General features: G+C 44.9%; 1 protein-coding gene across 1 annotated transcript in view; it reads right to left on the bottom strand.

Moving 5' to 3' along the window:
- The window catches only part of LOC137342733 (exostosin-1-like), a 221,555-nt gene that overhangs the window by 4,857 nt on the left and 191,206 nt on the right, over positions 1 to 25,492 (bottom strand). Inside the window, exons 5-10 of the mRNA XM_068006891.1 lie at positions 22,936 to 23,068; positions 22,640 to 22,758; positions 21,398 to 21,493; positions 15,988 to 16,077; positions 10,321 to 10,481; positions 5,480 to 5,651 (exon numbers count right to left, since the gene is read on the bottom strand). Coding sequence (XP_067862992.1) covers positions 5,480 to 5,651; positions 10,321 to 10,481; positions 15,988 to 16,077; positions 21,398 to 21,493; positions 22,640 to 22,758; positions 22,936 to 23,068 — 771 coding nt within the window. The remainder of the gene's footprint in view (positions 1 to 5,479; positions 5,652 to 10,320; positions 10,482 to 15,987; positions 16,078 to 21,397; positions 21,494 to 22,639; positions 22,759 to 22,935; positions 23,069 to 25,492) is intronic.

Below are 25,492 nucleotides of genomic sequence, written 5' to 3'. Positions count from 1 at the left end.
ATAGGCCCAGACCGGGTAAGGACGGCAGGTTTCCTTCCCTAAAGGACATTAGTGAACCAGTTGGGTTTTTACGACAATCCGACAGCTTCATGATCACTTTTTTTATATCCTGATTGTTTTTATTCTGAATTCAAATTTTCAAACTGCCACGTTGGGAGTTCAACTCACTTGATTATCAGACCAGTAACATAACCACTAAACATATCCATAACTGCTGACAGTGTTAAAGGGTGGGAGACCCCGGTGATTCGGAAAATTGAACCCAGTGACAGGATCACATCTGGAAAAGTCCTCGGGTTAATCATGTGGGAAAGTTTGTCATGTGTCTCAACATGGTTCAGGACCTGTCACTAAGAGCGGTGTCGGCAGCTGGTTTGCCTGCTGTCCTGTTTACATAACAGCACTGATTCCGAGGGGTGCCCTGGCCTTTGAACGAGGGTGTAGAAATGCCTATGGAAGCAGGGTCCAGCAGCACACTCGAGATGGGGGGAGAGTGGGGAAAGAAAGGAAGCAAGAACCAACTAACTTGCATTTATATAGCCCCTTTCACAACCTCAAGAGGTCCCCAAAACGCTTCACAGCCAATGAAGTATTTTTTTTGAAGTGTAGTCACTGTTGTAATGTAGGAAACGCGGCAGCCAATTTGCGCACAGCAAGATCCCGCAAACAGCAGTGAGATAATGACCAGATAATCTGTTTTAGTGATGTTGATTGAGGGATAACTATTGGCCAGTACATAAGGATAAGCCCAGCAACTACAAGCCGATCAGTTTAATCTCAGTGGTGGGGAAACTTTTAGGAATGATAATCTGGGACAAAATTAACAGTCACTTGGACAAGTGTGGATTGATTAGGGAAAGCCAGCACGGATTTGTTAAAGGCAAATCGTGTTTATCTAATTTGATTGCATTTTCTTGAAGAGGTAACAGAAAGGGTTGATGAGGGCCGTGCGGTTGATGTTGTGTATATGGGCTTCCAAAAGGCGTTTGATAAAGTGCCACATAATAGGCTTGTCAGCAAAGTTGAAGCCCATGGAATAAAAGGGGCAGCAGCAGCATGGATACAAAATTGGTTAAGTAACAGGAAACAGAGAGTAGTGGTGAACGGTTGTTTTTTGGACTGGAGGAAGGTGTACAGTGGTGTTCCCCAGGGGTCAGTACTAGGACCACTGCTTTTCTTGATATCTATTAATAACTTGGACTTGAGTGTACAGGGCACAATTTCCAAATTTGCAGATGACACAAAACTTAGAAGTGTAGTGAACAGTGAGGAGGATAGTAATAGACTTCAAGAGGATATAGACAGGCTGGTGGAATGGGCGGACAAGTGGCAGATGAAATTTAACGCAGAGAAGTGCAAAGTGATATATTTTGGTAGGAAGAACGAGGAGAGGCAATATAAACCATAGGGTACAATTCTAAAGGGGGTACAGGAACAGAGAGACCTGGGGGTACATGTGCACAAATTATTGAAGGTGGCAGGGCAGTTTGAGAAAGCGGTTAAAAAAGTATATGGGATCCTGGGCTTTATAAATAGAGGCACAGAGTTTAAAAGCAAGGAAGTTAGGATGAACCTTTATAAAACACTGGTTCGGTCACAACTCGAGTATTGTGTCCAATTCTAGGCACCGCACTTTAGGAAGGATGGGAAGGCCTTAGAAAGAGTGCAGAAAAGATTTACTAGAATGGTTCCAGGGACGAGGGACTTCAGTTACGTGGATAGACTGGAGAAGCTGGGGTTGTTCTCCTTACAGCAGAGAAGGTTGAGAGGAGATTTGATAGAGGTGTTCAAAATCACGAGGGGTCTAGACAGAGTAGATAGAGAGAAACTGTTTCCATTGGTGGAAGTTTCAAGAACCAGAGGACACAGATTTAAGGAGATTGGCAAAAGAACCAAAGGCGACATGAGGAAAAACTTTTTTACACAGCGAGTGCCTGAGGGGATGGTGGAGGTAGATTCAATTGTGGCTTTCAAAAGGGAATTGGATAAGTACTTGAAGGAAACAAATTTGCAGGGCTACGATGAAAGGGCGGGGGAGTGGGACTAGCTGGATTGCTCTTGTAGAATGGCCTCCTTCTGTGCTGTAACCTTTTTAGGATTCCAGAACACGGGGAGAACTCCCCTGCTCTTTTTGGAAAGATCTTTAATGTCCACCTGAGAGGGCAGACAGCCTCGGTTTAACATCTCATTCAAAAGACGACACCTCCAACAGTACAGCATTGCCCCAGGACTGGGAGTCTCAGCTTAGATTATGGGCTCAAGATGCCGGAATGGGACTTGATCCCACAAGCTCCTGACTCAGAGGTGAGAGTGCTACCCACTGAACCATGCCGACAAACAACTGCGCTGGGACCTCAAGCTCGGAGGGGGGGAGGGGTGCAGATGAAAATCCCATTTCCACTGCACCTACGGCAAAGATGCGGCGGCAGAGCGGGAGCAGCTCCGAGGAAATTCCCAGGCTGCGGTTGCTCCTTCCTTCCTCAGATATGTCTTCTCCCGACGTAACACGGCTCTGGCCCACCGACCGCCAAGGTGGACAACTTGATCCATTGCCTCCACTGTCCAATCAAGTGTAGTGCAGTGGTTACGTTACTGGACTGATAATCTGGAGAAGGTGAGTTCAAATCCCACCATAGCAGTTTGAGAATTTGGAAGTCAGTTTAAAAACAAAATCAGGATATAACCAAGTGATATGAAGCTGTCGGATTGTCATAAAAACCCAACCGATTCACTAATGCCCTCTAGGGAAGGAAACCTGCCGCCCTTACCTGGTCTGGGCCTATATGTCATTCCAGTCCTGCACCAATGAGGTTGACTCTTAACTGCTCTCTGGCCTAACAGTTCTATCAAATCGCTACAAAGAATACCGAACAGCATTGCGGCAGTACCTTCACAACAACAACAAATTGCATTTATATAGCACCTTTAATGTAGTAAAACATCCCAAGGGGCTTCACAGGAGCGATTATCAGACAAAACTTGACACCGAGCCACATGAAGAGATATTAGGACAGGTGACCAAAAGCTTGGTCAAAGAGGTAGGTTTTAATGGAGCATCTTAAAGGAGGAGAGAGAGGCAGAGAGGTTTAGGGAGGGAATTCCAGAGCTTAGGGCCTAGGCAGCTGAAGGCACGGCCGCCAATGGTGGAGCAGTGAAAATCGGGGATGCGCAAGAGTCCAGAATTGGAGGAGCGCAGAGATCTCGGAGGGTTGTAGGGCTGGAGGAGGTTACAGAGATAGGGAGGGGCGAGGCCATGGAGGGATTTGAACACAAAGATGAGAATTTTAAAAGCGAGGCGTTGCCTGATTGGGATCCAATGTAGGTCAGCGAGCACAGGGGTGACGGGTGAACACAACTCGGTGTGAGTTAGGATACGGGCAGCAGAGTTTTGGATGAGCTCACGTTTACAGATGGTGCAAGGTGGGAGGCCAGCCAGGAGAGCATTGGAATAGTCGAGTCTGGAGGTAACAACGTTCCTCACTGCTTCTATCAACAAAGCCAACGAGGGAGCTTAACTTTAATGTGTGTGTGTTTTATTTTTATAAACTGGCTGCTGGAGCAAGGGATAAAGTTAAAATCAATTACTTCAAATTATACACTAATGGAAGCACTGCTAACAACTGAACGTAAAAAGATCATATATTATTTAAAGTGCTTTAATTAAGAATCGCATGCAGCACGCATAATTAAATCGAAGGAGGTATAAATATTACAAATTGATCATTTTTTACGAGCAGCATTTGGAACTGCTGATCTCAGCAGAACATTCCTGGTCCAACTCATGTTATCAAGATTACACCACACTAATCACTAGTGATTATTGATTATGGCAAAACAGACAGCTGGTAGACTTATCACTGGAATATTACCGTGACACTATCATTATTCCAACGATGGAATCATGGAACCAAAGCTAATTGCTGGAATCTATTTCTAATGATATGTTCTTTGTAATTATATCTGTCTGACATCCTGTCTAGTCATTTGGTCCCATTACCCCCTCCCTTCACAGTGGTACTGAGCTCGAGTTTCATGGTGTTAATCAGGTGACTTCTACATAATATGTCTACACCCAGGATGCCTTTAGCTGACGGTCTTTTATTCTTCTTCCAATCTCCTCCCCCTTCTCCTCCGCCCACTCTTCAAGCACTGGTAGCCCTCCATTCCCTCATCCGAGTGACCTTTACTCATGCGTTGGCCTAGACGTCGAAAGGCTAGCTCCGCACTCCCAATGGGGAAGGCATGTTCAAAGGGAGCACGGGTCAGAGATAAGGTGGCAAGATGGTGGCCTCAGGTTTCCAGCCCCACATCCCAGGTCTCCAGCCCCACCCCCGAGGTCTCCAGTCCCATGCCCCCCTGCAAGTGAGCTCCCCTCTGGGAGCATGGGATCGTGGAATTAGCTGTAAGTGGGCTAATTCTGCAGGCTACTCGACTGTGGGGGCATTAGAGTCGTGCCTAAGCCTGTCCTCATCCTACATCCACATATGTGCACTTTCCATTAAGAACAGGAACTTTGGCTGAGTTTATTTCCCCTCTAGCCCAGGTCTTCTGAGGCTAACTCGCCAAGGTTTGTTTGACAGCACCTCCCAAACCCGTCACCCCCACTAGCTAGAAGGACAAGGGCAGCAGGTTGATGGCAACACCGTCATCTCCAAGTTGCACACCATCCTGACTTGGACATATATCGGCCGTTCCTTCATCGTCACTGGTCAAAATCCTGGAACTCCATACCTGACAGCACTGTGGGAGAACCTTCACCACACGGACTGCAGCGGTTCAAGAAGGCGGCTCACCACCACCTTCTCAAGGGCCACTAGGGAGGGGCAATAAATACCAGTGATGCACACGTCCCGAAGAATAATAAAACAAAAGTATAGCACCCCTGTTACTGCCCAGGCTGTGATCAGCTAACTCAGGACAGACCAGGAGTTGAACCTGGAATGTTCTAGACTGTACAGTTCAGTTTACTCACTAATCCACTGGGGGCAATGCAGTATCATAGAATCTTACAGCACAGGAGGAGGCCATTCGGCCCATCGTGCCTGTACCAACTCTTTGAAAGAGCTATCCAATTAGTCCCATTCCCCTGCCCTTTCCCCAATTGCCCTGCAATTTTCTCTCCTTCAAGTATTTATCCAATTCCCTTTTGAAAGTTATTATTGAATCTGCTTCCACCGCCCTTTCAGGCAGTGCATTCCAAACCATAACAACTCGCTGCATAAAAATGTTTTTCCTCATGTCGCCTCTGGCTCTTTTGCCAATTACCTTAAATCTGTGTCCTCTGGTTACCAACCCTTCTGCCAGTGGGAACAGTTTCTCCTTATTTACTCTATCAAATCCCTTCTGGTACCATTTTTAAGCTATGTTCTAGGAACACCCATTGAGTGGGCCCATCCCATCAATGGGGTGCCCACTATGTAGCCCTTTGCCTCTCCACCAATCTCAGACCCCACGGATAGGGTAAAATAACTTGACACACCTGCTGCATCAGCGTCTCTTTGTACTGCTTCTTCTGCGTGACTTTGACTGAGGGAAGTTTAGTGACTGCTGACACCAGGAAATTCATCAGGATGTCTTCGCAGTTGGCCGTCTGGTCTATGAGTGCGTGTAGACTCACTGGCAGGAAATGTGTGAACAGGTGATGGTAATATCTGTAAAGGCAAAATGCAAACTCATGAAAAATGGACAGCGATCAAAGTTGCCTGTTTCTGTGCAGCTCCCCTGATGACTAAGTTGGAAATGAACCAATCACTGTGTGATATCGAGTCACGGGAAACATAAGGTCCCACGTTCGATTCCTGATCTGAGTTAGATGATCGTGGTAAGGCCAATGGTAAGGCCATGCCTCAATGGGTAGCACTCTCACCTCTAAGACATAAGGTCGTGGGTTCAAGTCCCACTCCATGAGCACATAATCCAGGCTGACAGTTGAGTGCAGTATTGAGGGAGTGCTGCACTGTCGGAGGTGCCGTTTTTTTGGATGCAACGTAAAACCAAGGCCCCATCTGCCCTCTCAGGTGGATGTAAAAGATCCCACAGCACTATTTCGAAGGAGAGCAGGGGAGTTCTCCTCGGTGTCCTGGCCAATATTTATCCCTCAACCAACACCTAAAACAGATTATCTGGTCATTTATTTCATCGCTGTATGTGGGACTTTGCTGTGCACAAATTGGCTGCTGCCTTTCCTACATTACGACAGTGTACTTCATTGGCTGTAAAACACTTTGGGATGTTCTGTGGCTGTGAAAGGCGCTATATAAATGCAAGTTCCTTCTTTCTTAAGGGGGCTACAATGAGCTTGGTTACGGATAAAACCAGTCAGGGTTCCTGCTCCTGATTACTCACCAGCGATCCCTGCTGGATGGCACAGGTATGGACATCAGGTAAGCACAGGATTGAACTCTGGTGATGTCCCCCAAAGTACAATGGTCTGCTAACACTCACTGTCTGGGCACAATTCAAATGGCTGCTGAGTATTGAGTTTAGAAGATTGAGGGATGATCTGATGGAGATATTTAAAATGATAAAGGGATTTGATAGAGTAGATATGGAGAAACTATTTTCTCTGGTGGGGGAATCCAGAACAAGATGGCACAATCTTAAAATTAGAGCCAGGCTATTTAGGAGTGAAATCAGGAAGCACTTTATCACACAAAGGGTAGCGGAAATCTGGAACTCTCTCCCCCAAAAGGCTGCGGAACAATTGAAATTTTCAAGACTGAGATCGATAGATTTTTGATGGGCATCAAGGTTTATGGAACAATGGCGGGTAAAAGGAGTTAAGATACAGATCAGCCATGATCTAATTGAATGGCGGAACAGGCTCGAGGGGCTGAATGGCCGACTCCCGTTCCCGTGTTCCTATGAAGTTCATGGCGCAGAACGAGGCCATTTCCCCTACAGGATAGTGAACGTGTGGAACAGCTCGCTATCGGTGGGAGTTAATTCAGGGTCAAGTGGCACCTTTATAAAGGAGCAATCGAAGGAGAGAGAGATATTAACAGTGCTGTTTGATTGTATTTTCACGAGGAGGGGTAGGAGAATGAACTTAGCATGGCCTAAATAGAGAAACAACATTTAGTGTGGGACATTTAGTGTGGGACTGAGATGTGCGCGAGAGATTACTTAGATGTGGGATTTGGGTGGGGAGTGGGAATAATTTGCTTTTCTCACTCAAGACTTTATGTTCTTATTTATGACACTGTGTCACTGCAAAGCTTAATGTTTACCAAATATATCTTGCAGCTCCCTTTTAAGAGATGAATTTTTGTTTTGGTAATGTGTTGTGTAGGTAGTGGGTTTTATGGCAGGCGATAAATAGATTAAAAATCACACCCGCATATAGTGTGGTCGCAGTACAGTGGGTACAAGGTGGGCGTTCCTGCTTTTCTTCTACTGGCAAGAAAAAAGACTTTGAACAGAAAGGACGAGATGGGGATTCTGTCACCATAATATCACCAGACTGCTTGTGAGGAATTGGGGGAAGGGGAGGGGGAGAGATTGGGAATTAGCCGGACTACATTAGATTTCAATGGGAAGATCTGATATACAGCAGGAGCTGAATAAGACCTCTGCCATCTTGCCCTTGAATGGGTTCAGAGACAGGCAATAAAGATATAACTCTAGGTGTTAGGAATTGAGACATGACATGTGGTGAGTGTAACAGGCTCGGGAGGAACAGGTGACTTTGGACCTAAGGTTCCCAAAGCTCTCCACCACTGGGATCCTGTCTGGATCTGTTGTTTTTTTAAAAAATTCATTCTCGGGATGTGGGCATTGCCGGCAAGGCCGGCATTTATTGCCCATCCCTAGTTGCCCTGAGAAGGTGGTGGGCCTTCTTCTTGAACCACTGCAGTCCATGTGATGAAGGTACTCCCACAAAGCTGTTGGGTAGGGAGTTCCAGGATTTTGACCCAGTGACGATGAAGGAACGGCCGATATATTTCCAAGTCAGGATGGTGTGTGACTTGGAGGGGAACTTGGAGGTGATGGTGTTCCCATGTGCCTGCTGCCCTTGTCCTTCTAGATGGTGGAGGTCACACGTTTGGGAGGTGCTGTCGAAGAAGCCTTGGCGAGTTGACTATTTGACTGCTATGATTTGTCAACAACTCCATTATTGTTGTATCCTGCGGCTGCCAGGATGGTAGAAGGCAAACTAGATGGACCTTGGTCTTTTTTCGTCCAGCAATTCTTATGTTCCTATGAATTTGTTGAGGGGAGGTTCAGGGCACTGGCCTTTTTTATGGAAAAGAGGAGACTTTGAGGGAACCTAACTGAAGTTTTCAACATTATGAAGTTTGGAAATTACAAAGTTAATCCAGGCAAATTGTTCATGATGGTGAAGGGTTCAAATACCAGGGAACATCAGTTTAAATATGAGGAAGCCAAGAGTACAGAGCAAAGAGAGGCAGAACATATTCACCCAAAAGGGCAATAGAGTTGTGGAATAAATGACCAGAGGAGGACATTGAAGCCAACAGCATAAATGGGTTTGAGAGATAACTGGATGCACGTCTGGAGAGAGAAGGGATTAAGGGATTATGGATAGATGTATGGAAAAGGGGTGGATTCGTTCGGCCTCCTGGATCTTTCGTGCTCCTCTCTGCTACCAACTCAATCAATTGAAGATGATTCAGGCAGCGACCTGTGACGTTTTGAAAAGACAACACTTTTCTCACCGGCGATCAGCATTGTTCCATTAATTTATTCTTCCCATTATATAGAGGTTCGGACTCTTGCAACTACTTCTGTGGTAAGTGTTTGTCGTTAATCAAGATTTAGCTTTGGCATTTTGTAGGTGATCTGTAGTGGCTCCCACTCACAATAGTCACCACAGCAGAAGCCAATGTAGAACAAGAAAAGTCAAGTTGACCCATCAAGGCTAAAGAACAAATACAATCTACTCCATTAGTGACTCCATTCCACCGACTAAATCTCCTGAGGGAAAATCCTGCATCAACGCTCCTGATCCCCTAAGGTTACCATGCAAAATCCAACATATTCGGATGAGACATTAAACCGAGGTCCCGTCTGCCCTCTCAGGTGGACGTTAAAGATCCCATGGCACTATTCGAAGAAGAGCAGGGGAGTTCTCCCCAGTGTCCTGGGCCAATATTTATCCCTCAACCTGGCCAGCTGCCCTCAAGGCACAACATCTCGTTAGCACAGGAACTATCATTGCCCAAGTGAAGCATTTGATCATCTCAGCCTTACCATGCCATATAACCATCAATCCCATTCCCAACCAACTATTTATGCAGCTCCTATCTGAAGGAGTTAATTCATCTCAGCCGCAAAATGTTTTCTTGGCAAAGGGAGAGAGGCTTGTTTCTTAGCAACCAAAGTCAAATGGCTGGACAGCCAAGATTTCAGGATTGGCAGGCTGCAGTTCTATTTTAGAAGAGTTGAAAATTAGATACCTCCCTCAAACAAACAAACCAATTTTAGAAAGCCCCTCCCTCCCTATCTTTGATCCAGGGACCTATTGCAATGGCAGTTTTGTGTTGTTGACTCATGTCTGCTGATAACTCAATTTATTAATCTCACGATTCACGGGCTGATGATTCACACCTTCCTGGTATTATTTGTCTCATATATTGTTTCAAAAAGTTTCATTGCACACTGGGTGTGTAATGCACCTGACATTACAGGTGACTGATATTTGAAAGGCAATCTCTATTTATTATGGTGTGTCTTGGTTTTGCAAGTCATTAAAGATACGTCTGTTTGGAGGGCGGGGGGTGTCAGGCGAGTGTTGAATGCTCGCTGACCTACATTGGCTCCCGGTCCGGGAACGCCTCAATTTTAAAATTCTTATCCTTGTTTTGAAATCCCTCCATGGCCTCGCCCCTCCCTATCTCTGTAACCTCCTCCAGCCCTACAACCCTCCGAGATCTCTGTGCTCCTCCAATTCTGACCTCTTGCTCTGATTTTAGTCGCTCCACCATTGGCGGCCGTGCCTTCAGCTGCCTAGGCCCTAATCTCTGGAATTCCCTCCCTAAACCTCTCAGCCTCTCTACCTCTCTCTCCTCCTTTAAGACGTTCCTCAGAACCTATCTCTTTGACCAAGCTTTTGGTCACCTGTCCTAATATCTCCTTATGTGGCTCGGTGTCAAATTTTCTTTGATAATCGCTCCTGTGAAGCGCCTTGGGACATTTTACTATGTTAAAGGTGCTACATAAATGCAAGTGGTTGTTGTTGTTGGAGGGGTGGAAAGATGTCTTATCCCAGAGCCTAAAATCCTTTGTGGCTCTGAGTGTCTCAGAGAACCAGCGAGCACTGCTTCGCTTTTCCTTCGGGTTTTGTTTTGTTAAGTTTACCTGTGGTAAAATGCTGCTCCCGTTAAAACCATGGAATATTCGTTGGTCCATTTTGACGTGTATCCCCATAATGCTTTACTGCCATCCCAAAAATGGCTGCGAGCTGGATAACCCACGATACGATCAGGAAAGCTGCACCACACGATGAACGCAAAGTCAACCTAGAGAGGGAACAAAGGCAACGGCTCATCAAGTTGTTGTGTCTTTGAAGCAACCGATGGACTTTAATGGAGCTTTCGGGTCATCAATAAACTTGCAATATTTCTTTCCTCTGGCCTTCTCTCCTGAATGTACAGCTCCATAAGTGCTAGTAGCTCATCAAAAAGACTTCATTCACATATGAGTTTTAACCCTGATTGTTTTATTGTGGAGGCATCACAGATGAACTTATTACATATGCACACGCATACACACACACATTACAAGCTACTGGTTAACGGTCAGGAACGGAAACCTGATACTTCCCGTCCCACATCCAGGTGTGTTGTGGCCATTTGCCTACTCCTGCCCCAGTGTACTAACACATGCAGACTGGGGATTGAGCCTGGGATCTTCCTGGTTTGCACAGTTCAGTACCACACAGACCAGCATATTTACCTACAAAGCCTTGACCTGAGTTGGAGTCACTCAATTCAAATTCTTCACTGATTGTTGGAAGATAGAGTGGTCCTTGAGTAGAGGCAACGGTAAAGGACCATAACAGAGCTCTGGCCGAATCATCCATTAACATTCAACGTTAACAACAACTTGCATTTATATAGCGCCTTTAACATAGTAAAACATCCCAAGGTGCTTCACAGGAGCGATTATCAAACAAAATTTGACACCGAGCCACACAAGGTGATATTAGAACAAATAGGTGACCAGAAGCTTGGTCAAAGAGGTAGGTTTTAAGGAGCGTCTTAAAGGAATGGAGAGAGGCGGAGAGGTTTAGGGAGGGAATTCCAAAGTTTAGGGCCCAGGCAGCTGAATGCACGGCCGCCAATGGTGGAGTGATGAAAATCAGGGATGCGCAAGAGGCCAGAATTGGAGGAGCACAGAGACCTCGGAGGGTTGTAGAGTTGGAGGAGGTTACAGAGATAGGGAGGGGCGAGGCCATGGAGGGATTTGAAAACAAGGATGAGAATTTTAAAATCGAGGTGTTGTTGGACCGGGAGCCAATGTGGGTCAGTGAGCACAGGGGGTGATAGGTGAACGGGACTTGGTGCGAGTTAGGATACGGACAGAATGGTGAGTTGGGTGAGGTTCCGGACGTCTACCGATGCCCATGAAATCCAGCTCAGGGTGGCTGTTGAACGGAACATACTGATGTCTGTTGAGCATTTTTGGTGTGGTTACTTATTTATCAAATTGGACTGCCTACCAAAAAGTTCAGTAGCCCAAGTTGAAATACCATGAGGTAAATTTTTTAAAGACCCTGTGCCTCAGAGTGGAGCCTTGTACACAGCTAGTGCATATTGAAAAATTATGGGCAGCTCAGCCATCCTATTCCAATGAACAATGGCTGCATGTGAGACCCCACCAATAGTGTGGCGTCTTGCGAAAGTTACCCTCATAAGCCATTTTGTCCGTTTTGCTCCTATGGTTTCTCCGGGTCGTAAACCCATCGCATATTTCAACAAATTCCTGTGTACAGACTGTTAAAATCATCTACAGTTTGAAGAATATCTGAAGATTGGTTTGACTTTGTCATACCATTTCAACAGAACCTGGGTCACACAAAGTGGAATTTTATTCCCAACTGATTCAGTTCATCGTGCTGAAATTCACATGAAGTAAAACACAGTTATTTCAATTTGATTGAGCAAACTGCAACGGCAAATCCTTAAAGCGAAAGCCTAGTGGAGTGTTGTAGCAGATAAACACAGTCTCCACGGCCTAAAAATGTAAATGAATAGAGGAAAATCAGACTTATGCTCCCACCTGCCCAACTTTCTGCTATTTGCTCAGGCAATCCAGCACGGCTGGACGCAGACCCAGGAAACTCTCCCTTAGAAATTGCACAATATAATTCAACTTGAGTGCAGTACTGAGGGAGTGCTGTACTGTTGGCAGTGCCGTCTTTCGGATGAGACGTTGAACCGAGGCCTCGTCTCAGGTGGATATAAAGGATCCCATGGCACTATTTCGATGAAGAGCAGAGGAGTTCTCCCCGGTGTCCTGGCCAATATTTATCCCTCAACTAAAATCACTAAAATCGGATTATCTGGTCATTATCTCATTGCTGTTTGTGGGTTCTTGCTGTGCACAAATTAGCTGCATTACAACAGTGACTATATTTCAAAAGAACTTCATTGGGTGTAAAGCCCTTTGGGACGTCCTGAGGTGGTGAATGGCACTGTATAAATGAAAGTTCTTTATTCTTTTCTTTCATGAGTGGAAGCACTTTGGGCTGTTTCCAAGATGTAACAAGACGCCATATAAATGTAAGTTCTTCTTTTGGGGGCTACCAGGCTACTTTGAATTTCTATGCCACCAACATTGGCCATAACAGGGTCTTCTGGCAGTTAGAATCTAAATCTTTGGCGGCGAAGGGTTTCCATTATCAAGCTCGTGGGTTCAAGTCCCATTTCAGGGACTTGAGCACATAATATAGGCTGTCCCTAAGCGCTTTGGGACATCCTGAGGTAGTGAAAGACGTAAATGCAAGCCTTTCTTTCTTTTTTCTTTATTACACAGAAGGAAAACAAAGTCCATTCTCCAGTGCTGCACACCCCAACTTAGTTGGAAGGGCAGTTTATTTCCCTTTGATTTACTGCACAATTCAGAGATGACAAACGCCGATGGCATTGTGCTTTGATATGAAGTAGACTAATATTAATAGGGCTGACCATCTCATCCATTGTTGAATGAGGCGTGTAAAATCACATCTCCTATTCAGTCCCACAGTGCCTGGTTTCTACTTTATCTCTTTCACTTATCTGGTTGGCCAACCACTCAACCATTTATGTCTTGGGGCTAGTACTGACACTTATGAAAAACAAGCACACAATGGGTAATAATGGCTGTTCTTCACTGGAGGGGAGCATTCAATTGACATGCGGTTCTTTCCAGCCTCTGTAGTTACTCTAATGCAGTGTTACTAATGTTTGTCACAAGGAACACAATCCCAAACAGTGACTTGCTCAAGGAGCACTCTCAGGAAAGCCACAACATATTGCACCATGGGGTGATGCGAATCTGTTCATTTAGTTCTTCCCTTCGCCCCCTCCCCCAATTATACTTATCTTTCTATCATATTCTTGTGTCCAGTGTGGCAAGGGATGTCTGTGTTGGAGAATGGAACACTTTTGCACCCCTGCCACCCAATATACCTCTCACCCTACAATGTGGCAAGAGGGTGGAATCGGCCTGTTGGTTGGGATGGGAGGAGGGTTTTCTGTCAAACCAGCAAATCAGCTGATTTGTTTTTTTTCAAACCAGCGTGGGAGTCGTGAGTGTTACTGTTGCTTGTCCCAGTCCCATTTTAAATTGGAAGCGGGAGACAGTTCCCACTCAGTGTCAGCATCAAACACTCCCAGGTCGGGTACAACTCAGCTCAGGTTAAAGCTCGACCTACTCTGTCCCAACAATCCGCCTTATTCTGTACCTCAGAAGAGTACCAAAAATTCACCAGTTTGATATTTTTATTCTCCAGACAAACCATCCCTGTGGTCTCTCTCGGAGGGAGACTGCCAAATTTAGTGCACATTTATGGATCGTTTTGCTCTGTAGCTTTGCACCCTCTAGGACAAGAGTGCCCAAGTTTTTCACCTTTGTGGGACACTCAAGTGAATACCATGGAGTATATAAACTAAATGGTACAATTTTAAAGGGGGTGCAGGAACAGAGAGACCTGGGGGTGCACATACACAAATCTTTGAAGGTGGCAGGACAAGTTGAGAAGGCTGTTAAAAAAGCATATAGTATCCTGGGCTTTATTAATAGAGGCATAGAGTACAAAAGCAAGGAAGTTATGCTAAACTTTTCTAAAACACTCAGGTGAGTTAGGCCTCAGCTGGAGTATTGTGATCAATTCTGGGCACCACACTTTAGGAAGGATGTCAAGGCCTTAGAGAGGGTGCAGAAGAGATTTACTAGAATGGTGACAGGAATGAGGGACTTCAGTTACATGGAGAGACTGGAGAAGCTGGGGTTGCTCTCCTTAGAACAGAGGAGGTTAAGGAGAGATTTAATCGAGATGTTCAAAATCATGAAGGGTTTTGATAGAGTAAATAAGGAGAAACTGTTTCCAGTGGCAGAAGGGTCGGTAACCAGAGGGCACAGATTTAAAGTGATTGGCAAAAGAGTCAGAGGCAACATGAGGAAACATTTTTTTACGCAGCAAGTTGTAATGATCTGGAATTCACTGCCTGAAAGGGCGTTGGAAGCAGATTCAATAATAACTTTCAAAAGAGAATTAGATAAATACTTGAAGGGAAAAAGTTTGCAGGGCCATGGGGAAAGAGCAGGGGAGTGGGACTAATTGGATCGCTCTTTCAAAGAGCCGGCACAGGCACGAAGGGGCCTAATGGCCTCCTTCTGTGCTGTACCATACTATGATACGATGATAAGCATATAGAAAATAAAAGAATAGTTAAAGAGAAGGCAGGACTATTTAGGGGCGTCTAGTTGTGGAGGAATTGGTTCGGAAAAAAATAGCAGCTGGTTAAGTCATTGGGCCTTAATAACATGAGAGAGAGAGAGAGAGAGAGAGAAAGACAGGAAGGAAGGAGAGAAAGAAAGAAACTGGTTTTCCCTTCATAAGAACACAACGAAAAGCTGATTACACTCAAAAGTCCTGCCCTTTTTAATAGATCAAACCCCAAACTCTTGCTTTCTCACTATGTCTTTCAATCCATTCCCTCTTCAGAAATGGACTGAACTGTATCTAGAAATTATTTATACTGTTCATGTCAACGTTCTTCCCTAATTCCATAATTCTATTACCCTTTGGGTGAAAAACCTCTGACTGATTTCCCTTCTTACACCTAACCCTCATTTTTAAATTTGTATCCCCAGATATTTTAACGTTTTCCCATAATTGATAATTTGCCTTGTACAGCTTTGTCAATTGATTCCGTAAACATGAAAACTTCAATTAGGTCACCTCAAAGTCTCTTTTCAAAAGAAAGCAAGTCCAATTTACAAATCCTTAACCTTTCCTCATGATTTAAATCCCTGATATCAACCTCGCAGCTTGCCTCTGGTCTCCTTTCAAGGGCAGCGATATCCTCTTGCAGTTACGTGACCAGAACTGCACAGAGGACTCCAAATGTGGTCTTCCCAACACATTATAAAGCAACTATACACCTCATTTCATTTGTACTCTATTCCTTTGCTAACCTGGTATCTTATTTGTCCCTTTTTACTGTAGCTAAACATTGGACTAATAGATTTATCCACTATAATCCCTACATGTCTTTCCTGATCAGCATACTAAACCTCTGTTCCATATAAGTTATATTCCCTCTTTTGGCTCTTTGCTCAAATTTTAATTATTTTAAACTGCATCTGCCCCATATTCTTGTCAGCATCTGATTGTATTAATCTTCATTATTTGCCCTGCTTATTTTTAGTCATCTACAATATTGGAAATTTGGCATATATATTTATAATATATAATAAACATCCTCTTTCCAGAGCTCAGCTCTGCAATACGCCTCAGTTTAGGGAGATGCAACGTACCTCATTGGTGGAGAGTACGGTGTCCTCGTCCAGACTCAGCACAGCATCTGTTGTTACAGCATCGTAAGGAAAGAAGCGACTGCTCATGGTCTGGAAAAAAAGAGGCAGCGGGATTAGTACGGGGGGCCTTTTCTGCTCAAATGTTTCCATTTACATTCTCATACAGTCAGTACCCCACAGGCAACGACTGCCACTTGGGGTGAGGTACCTGAGTGATAGTACCTCGGAATGAGTCAGCTCCCTTGGGGCAGAAAAGAGAGAAAGTTGGATTTTAAAAAAAAGCTTAACCTTCTCCTTGTTTGTCACTTCCTCTGTGGGAGGTTGATTCATGCCAGGATATGGTCCCACAGCTTTGAGTTATCTTCCAGTATCTTGCCTATGTGGGAGCTCTCCGCACATGATCTCAGTGAGTGTCAGCAGGCCATTAGACTGTGGGAGGTATCATTGCTGAACTCAATCCAGTCCTTACCCAATGCCCACAGATGCAGGAGCTGCTAGGCAATGATTGATAGCAGGAACCCTGGCCCAGGAGTGTATCCTGACTGCTAACTCAGCACAGTGCAGGGATTGAGCCTCGTCTGCATGGCTTTACGCCACACTGGGTGCAACATTTACCGACTGAGCTATCAGACTTCCCGACCCTCAGGAGGGAGGAGAAGCTGGACTCACCGGGCACAGTGTTCTGACTAAATGAAATTGCACAGCCCCTCATGACTAGGGGTTGCCAACCCTCCAGGATTGCCCTGGAGTCTCCAGGAATGAAAGACTAATCTCCAGGACAACATCTGGGAGAAAAACCACAGGGGCGATAAAAAAATTGTTCTTTAAAAAAATTTTTGAACACTTTTGATTATTAGTTATAAAAATAATTGGACATGGGGAAAAAAGTCTGTTTGACTGACAGTTAAGAACCATCCAACCAGGTGATAAGTCTATTCACTTTCCGATTGGCCATGGGAAGGCGGGGAGCCGCAAGGGTGGACATATTGTGCGACCAATGGCAGGTGTGTGGGGGCAGGGCCTCAGGAGGTCATGTGATGAAAACTCCAGGAACACGTCCAACCAGAGTTGGCAACCCTACCCATGACCAAAGCCATCTTTCTGTGTCGCCTGGTTAATGCGCTATGTTCAAGTCAGAAAAGATTATGGTATTTGTAGGTGTGAGTTGGACAGATCGTCTAGATCCATTCTATTTACTATGTGGATCCAGGGGTCCTGAATCTTGGACCCTCACTCATCCCCCTCAATTCCTGCTGCGTATAATTAGCAGATTTGATTTTCACAGTATGGATCACGTGAGCATGAAATTACCAATCACGCCCAAAGTTTGTTAAAAAAAAATAACCTTGTCTTTGGCACAAAACTATATTTAGGTCCAATTCAAAAGCCTCTTGGCCAGCATTAACCTAGATTTCTCTACACAAGGACCTTCATTTTATGATCAGTCAAAAGTATTCCATGTCCATGTGGTATTCTGTGAATGTAGGTTACACAAAGTCCATATACAGATTACATAGAGGCTGCACGTACTCTATATACTGCTTATGTACATATTCTATACACATGCTATAAATAGGATACGTATAGGCTACAGACAAGCCACATACACATAGGCTATGTATAGGCTGTGTACAAGCTTATGCCAACTGCCAACATTTATAGGTTATATACTGGACATATACACAGACTATATATTCAGAAAACGCATATGCTGTACACAAAATACAAAGGATATACACGTACTGTAACGACACTGTACATAGAATTTACAGAACAGAAGCAGGCCATTTGGTCCAACTGGTCCGTGCCGGTGTTTATGCTCCACACGAGCCTCCTCCCACCTTATTTACTTCATCTCACCCGATCAGCATAACCTTCTATTCCTTTCTCCCTCATATATTTATCTAGCTTCCCCTTAAATACATCTACATGAGCTAATCAAAGGGTAAATAAAGTGCTCATGTTGGGATTTATCAGTAAGATCCTTTTGTAAATCATACAGTTGAAGATAATGATTGTTATATTGGTAGTGTGCAGGACAACAACCAAAATGATCAGGATGTCGGTTGACATGTTAGTTCCTCAAAGGGAAGGTGATGAATAGCTGATCAAATCTGAAGTTAGGCATAGTGGGCGGATGATCCATGTCACTGGGGAGAAATATAGCGAAGGTAAAGGTTAACAATAAAAATAATACCTGGGGTATCACGTGAAGAACCAAGAGTTTGCCGTAGTGAAGTTGAGTGGAGCACTGGCAATATACTAATCAACCCATTACCAAGGGGCAGTCATAAGTCATGCAAAAGGACTGATACTGGGGTGATATTAAGTAACAGAGCAAGTACTAAAGAGATATCTCTGTAAGGGGATATTAATCACAGGGTAGCAATAATGTTCATTAATGTATTCATAGCCAAATATTACTAATATGTGTAGTTAATATATATTTTATGTGCTGCAATATGATTAATGTAATTATCAAAATCCAATTAACCACGAATTACCAAATTGAACACAATTATGATAAACATGAAAAGCAGGGAACCAGAATTGCCTTCAGTCTATCAAGTTTGATCCTTCCACAGACCAGAAGCAATTTGTTCCATTATAGGAAAGATATAAAAGGAATGTAAAAGGTGCAGCATCGATTCACAGGATGTTACCAGGGATGAGGGGTTACAGATATGAAGAGAGACTTTAAATGTTAGGGCTTTTTTCGCTGGAGCTGAGTAGGTTAAAGGGGTGGCTTGATAGAGATCATAGAATCATAGAACCTTACAGCTCTGAAGGAGGCCATTCGGCCCATCGTGCTTGTGCCGGCTCTTTGAAAGAGCTAGCCAATTAGTCCCACTACCCCCCCTCTTTCCCATAGCTCTGCAATTATTCCATTTCAAATTCCTTTCAAGATAATGAAGGGGTCTGATAAGGTAAATAGTGATGGCCAGCAAGATGATAACAAGAAGGAACAAAGTTAGGAAAAAGTTCTTTACTCAAAGAGTAGTTAGAATTGGATCTGTCTACCACAAACCATTGTTGAAGCAGAGTCCATAAATTCTTTCAAAATGGAATTGGATAGTTGCTTGGAAAACAAGGAGTATTAAAGGGTCTGGGGAGTGAGGAGAGAGTGGGATTAGACTGGGTGGGATATTAAAGGGTATGGGGAGTGAGGGGGAGAGTGGAATTAGACTGGGTGGGTTATTAAAGGGCACGGGGAGTGAGGGGAGAGTTGGATTAGACTGGGTGGGATATTAAAGGGCACGGAGAGTGAGGGGAGATTGGGATTAGACTGGGTTCGGTATTAAAGGGTATGGGGAGTGAGGGGAGAGTGGGATTAGACTAGCAGTTCACGTGGAGAAAAAAACCAACGCAATCTGTTTCTGTGCTGGAAACATTCTATGATCACAGACTTTACCGTAGCTCAAACCTATCTCCCGAGGAAAGGTTCTGTGGAACCTCTTGCTGTGCCTCAAAAGTGAATCAAGTAAAACTCCAGAATTTCTACTGTATGGATCTGACCACCTGCCCTCCTTGGTGACACGTTTCCATGGAACTATTCAGGAATCATCCAGTTCCTCACAGATTTAATCATCTCTTTCTGCTCCCAACCAGATAATCATCCAGCTCTTTTAAGAGGTGTTAATTGATACACAATAAATTGCTTTAGTTGGAAATCTATTCCACAGAATCATTACATTGTGTTGCTCGATGCTGTTCATTTTGTGATTGGCGTTGTTAACCTTTTGGGTTCTTTGTGAAGATTACTGTTGATTTTTTACTTTGACCCTAAAGGTCCAACCTTAAAAAATTTCATTGTCTTTTTAACCACAGGTCTGAAAGGGTTCAGAGATTGGGTGGCTGCATATAGTGACACCACTATTCCCAGCCAGAATGGAGATGATGGGGTAATTCCCCCATCAATCACGCCTGGAGACCGCACTGCTGGAAGTGGCTGGGTTTGATTTTAAAGCAGATAATTTGTATTATCCAATTGTCCTCCACTCATTGCATTTTGCTGGAGAAATAACCCTACTTTTATCGGGAGACATTGCTGTAGTTTTGGTCATGAGTTCTGTTTGTGGTGGACTCTTTTTAAATAGATTCTGTAGACTGTTTGCTGTAGTGCTGTGTTTAAACAGATGCAGTTTGTGGAATAAACAGACTTTGTTTTGCTGTAAAATACACTCTTTGCTGTGGGTCCTGTCATAAGTCCCACCTCGCCTCCAACTCATTGGCCGACTCAGTGGTGTCAATAGGCACTCTGCAGAAACCTGCCCCTATCTGTTCGTATATTATTGTGCCTTCAATAGTTATTGAGAGACTTGTGTAGCAAACAAAGAAGTAGCTGAACCTGGCTGTGAGCATGAGATCTTACATTTCAGGAATCGGTTCTGTCAGTTCTCGGTGCCTCATTAGAGAGCAGGCAGCAGTGGGCCGACACTGGTCCAACTTTTAACAGTGCAGTCCATAGCGGGCGTGTTGGTGTTAACATGATTTACCCGCTATAGGCGGTAGATGGTAAAACTGCTGTGTTCCCTGCGGGCTGTACTGGTCACTAAAATACCGATTGGTGTGGGATACAGCTTCCACTCAGTTCCTATACTGACCTAGAGAAACACCAACAGAAAACGCCAGTCGGCCAGCGAAGAGAGAATTGTGGGAGAGATAGACGGCAGCAAATGGAGTCCTCACCAGGGGATAAACACTGAATAATCACCCATCGGTAAATTCTACAGGGTGTTAACGAGGTGCGAAGAACTACCCAAAATAGCCGGAGCAGTTAAGATGTTATAAGCGGCACCTTTGTAATTGTCTAACGGCACTGTCAAATGGTTAGCGCTATTTGCCAGATACAGGTGGCCGCCCGTGATAAGCGTGGACAGTGTAAGTGGTGGGGACTGTAATAATATTACCGGACATTTCTTTGCTTTCAATGATCTGCCCTCGGCCTTCCCAAAACCATCCTGCAGTATCGTTGTACAGGCATTGGTTTGCCCCTTCGCTACTTCTTCCAAGGGGCCAATCTTCAACTGTGAAGATTTCAGGCCCTTCACTACCATTCAAGCTAGGAGACCAGTTAGTTGGGGTATTAGTGGATATTCCTACATGTCCTATACCCTCATTCTTATCCTAAACATGTTGACATGTGATGGTTGGCAATCCAATCTGATGCTCTCTCCTCTGTACTCTTAAGTTCTGTTTATCTATCTCACGACCACTACTCTTCCCATCTCCGTATCCATGCTTCAACAAATCTCCAATATCCTATTTCCATCCCATGCCCCAAACATATTGCCCTTGCTGGCAGTGTTAAGGAGCTGTTTCTGTTACTTAATCTGCTAAGAAATTAATAGGCTCAATAAACCAATAACATTTCACAAGTCATCATCCTCAAGCAACATTCACTCCTTACCTTACGATCGCCCTTTATGACTATCAGAGGAATTCTGGTGGAGGGCCATTTACTCTTGGGGGCTAATGGTTTGTCGCAGTTCCACAAGATAATTATCTAGGATCAAAATAACAAAGATTATTTTACAGGTAGCTGGAAATTACATAGAATTTACAGGAGAGAAACAGGCCATTCAGCCCAACTGGTCCATGCCGGTGTTTATGCTCCACACGAGCCTCCTCCCTCCCTACTTCATCTCACCCTATCAGCATATCCTTCTATTCCTTTCTCCATCATGTACTTACCTAGCTTCCTAAAATGGTGATGTTTAAGGTCCTTATTGTCACTATAGGCTGAATTTATTTAGCATGCATTTCCCAGCAAACATTGTCCCGGTTGACAAAGATTGAGCAGAGTATCTGCATTGTGCTCTGGGTAACATTTCTCACCTGGGACCATTCCCCCACCCCAATTTTTTTTTCCCTTCCACTGGGGGAGATTTTCCTGGGTCTGCACCCAGGCACACTGGATCCTCTGGGCACAGGGAATATTGGGAAATCGGGCATGTCAGAGTGAACCCCTAGTACCTCTTGTTGAGGGTTTAGCTTCATGAGTACTGGCAGCCCCTCTGGTACCTCGCCCCAGTGACCATTCTTCATGTGTGAGCCTAGATCCATCCCAAAGTCCAGGCAAACGCTCCCAGTGCCAGTACTGAGGGAGCACTGCATTGTCGGAGGTGCCATCTTTCAGATGAGACGTTGAACCGAGGCCTCGTCTCAGGTGGATGTAAAAGATCCCATGGCACTATTTCGAAGAAGAGCAGGGGAGTTCTCCCCAGTGTCCTGGCCAATATTTATCCCTCAAACTACATCACGAAGAAACAGATTATCTGGTCATTATCTCATTGCTGTTTTGTGGGATCTTGCTGTGTGCTAATTGGCTGCCGTGTTTCCTACATTACAACAGTGACTACGCTTCAAAAGAACTTCATTGGCTGTAAATTGCTTTAGGACATCCTGAGGTCGTGAAAGGCGCTATATAAATGCAATTTCTTTCTTTCAAGTCTTTCTTTAGATGGTAAGCCTGCTACAGGAGGTACATAGCGATGGCTTAATGTTCTCACACAGAGACAAAAGGGGGCTGTCAGATGGGTGTCCTTCCTTCCTTCCTCGGGCCGGCCTCATGGTCACTGAGTGACACAGACAGAAGCAAACAATGAAAAAACAGGGAGAAAGGGGGAAAGAAAGTGCATTTATTACGTACCTGTGCACAGTACTTGGATTTTGCCAGTGCTAAGATTAACTTGATGATGGGTTGGGACTGAGAGACCAGGGGTGAGACAGCATGAATCAATCCAGTGAACTCCTTCTTGGGAGTTAAACCTGGAAACACAAAATAACAACCACACCATCAAATCAGAATTGAGAAGTAGTGTATCAGTTTGAGCTCAATCAGAAGGTGCTACCAAGGGAATGAATATCCCCAGAACAATACAATGAATTGCTGCAGGATTATTCACCAAGGAATTCACTTTGTATAGACAGAAGCTTCACACTTACCCTGATCCAAGTAGTAGAAGGGGTAATCTGCTACATGTGTAGAGTACTGAGGAAGCACAAATAATCCTCCAGGCAGCTTGTTCCACATGAGTTTATTTCGTGAAACATGTGTGAATATTCTATCTTTAATGATCTGTAAAGAAGCAATGAATTGGGTCAATCATCAACAGACAGCTACCACATTCCGACATTTGTTTAATTGAGTACTTGTGAATGGCTGGCTTCCTTGGCTGATTGACTTCACTTTTGGACATCTCGGCCTTCCTCATTCCAAGAAGTGTTGAGAGTTGGAAACAGGTTGTGGGGGCTCTGGGTGGTGCAGGGGTTTACCTCTGGAATTCCCCAAGGATCTATCTCCTGTTTCGCATCTACATGCTGCCCCTTGGCGACATCATCCGAAATCATAACATCAGGTTCCACATGTACGCTGATGGCACCCAACTCTACCTCACCACCACCTGCCTCGACCCCTCCACTGCCTCTGATTTGTCATGCTGCTTGTCCGGTGAGCAAAAATTTCCTCCAACTAAATATTGGGAAGACCGAAGCCATTGTTTTCAGTCCTCACTGCAAACTTTGTTCCCTAGCTCCCGACTCCATCCCTCTCCCTGGCCACTGTCCACTGTCTGAGGCTGAACAAGACCATTCACAACCTTGGCCTCCTATTTGACCCTGAGATGAGCTTCTGACCACACATCCGCTCCATCACCAAGCCCGCCAACTTCCACCTCTGTAACATCGCCCGTCTCCGCCCCTGCCTCAGCTCATCTGCTGCTGAAACCCTCATCCGTGCCTTTGTTACCTCTAGACTGGACTATTCCAATGCTCTCCTGGCCAGCCTCCCATCTTCCACCCTCCATAAACTTGAGCTCATCCAAAACTCTGCTGCCCGTATCCTAACTCGCACCAAGTTCGGTTCTCCCATCACTTCCTGTGCTCGCTGACCTACATTGGCTCCCGGTCCAGCAACGCCATATAAATGCAAGTAGTAGTAGTAGTAGTAGTAGTAGTAGTTGTTGTTGTTGTTGAGTTCACTGTCCTTTCCCCCGAGGCCTGGGTTCCAATCCATCCCAAATTAATGGGATGAAAGTGTCCTCTCTCTGCTAACTGTAAAGTTCTGAAGTAAAATGATTGGCAGGCTCCAACTTGTTCCTGGCGGTCATGGCTCCATAGTACAAAGCTATCCCTAGTGGGGAGTTGGCACTAAACTGGCGAACCCATTCATAAAAGCCATGAGGTTGGCTAGTGTGGAAAATAGAAAACTGTCACATTGGTACTAGGGATGATCTTCTAAGATCTGGGTGTTTTGTCACATTGCAGCAGAGTATAGAAAGCTCTATTCTGTATCTGACCTAGCTACACCTGACCTGGAGGTGCCGGGTACAAGGGCGGGTAGGGTTAAATCGCGCCCTGATGGTTGCTGAGCTGTTCAACTATATGGGGCATTACAGTTCAACCCAATCCTCTGATGTCCAGCAGCAGCCATTGGATAGTGACCAGCGGCAAGCTGATTTTTTTGCTCTCCCAGCCCAAGACCCTGGAGCCCAATCGTGTCACACCTACTGCCTCCCTCACTTTAACAGAAATTTTGATGCAGAAATTCTGAAGGGCGATTAGAATTGGGCATAGATCAGGGAAGAGTCAAATTCAGACTCCATTGTATTGAAATATAAATGTTGTCCTGGTGAATATTTATGTTTGAAATTCATGCAGAGGCAATCGTGTGAAACTACGCTAGAGAATTGTTGAAGATTACACAGGAGTCAAACCATTTCTTCTCTTATCTCATTGAGTTTCTCAAAGCATCCCGGGAACGAGTGAACTACAACACTCCGTTGACCTGCTGACCTTTTCCTAAGCTTCCCAATCAGTTTGCCATTCAAACATTTCCTTAATCCTATCGACCAGAACTAGTCAAAGTGGTGTCTTCATCAGCTGAGCAACCGGGCAGAAACAGGACTTTTACTGTTCAGATAATAAATGGATTCAGGAGCCCAGCTCAGTCAATTCCACGGTACATCGAGTTTAGAATGAAATCTATTCAGCACTAGTTCACAGATGGAGAATAATGACTGTGAATTTATTGTGGGAAGTGCGACAACTAATTGATTAATTGACCTTTGATCAACTCGAGGAGTCAAGCTTCTTTGCAGATCAGCCTCCACGGTCAGTGATGAGTGTCATCGTCTCATCCTCCTCCCTCCCAATTTGGAAATGCTTCATTAGTCCTAACAACCATAACAGCTGTGTGTGTGTGTGAGAGAGAGTGTGTGTGTGAGCGCACGTGAGAGTGTGTGTGTGTGTGTGTGTGTGTGAGCGCACGTGAGAGTGTGTGTGTGTGTGTGTGTGAGCGCACGCGAGAGTGTGTGTGTGTGTGAGCGCGCGCGAGTGTGTGTGTGTGAGCGCGCGCGAGTGTGTGTGTGTGTGTGTGAGCGCGCGCGAGTGTGTGTGTGTGTGTGTGAGCGCGCGCGTGTGTGTGAGCGTGCGCGCGCGAGTGTGCGTGAGCGCGCGAGTGTGTGTGAGCGCGCGAGTGTGTGTGTGTGAGCGCGCGAGTGTG

The sequence above is a fragment of the Heptranchias perlo genome, chromosome 26 (assembly GCF_035084215.1).
Source record: "Heptranchias perlo isolate sHepPer1 chromosome 26, sHepPer1.hap1, whole genome shotgun sequence".
NCBI classification, from domain to species: domain Eukaryota; kingdom Metazoa; phylum Chordata; class Chondrichthyes; order Hexanchiformes; family Hexanchidae; genus Heptranchias; species Heptranchias perlo.
Note: the sequence above shows the minus strand (reverse complement) of the source record. Positions and strands in the feature narration are given on the sequence as shown.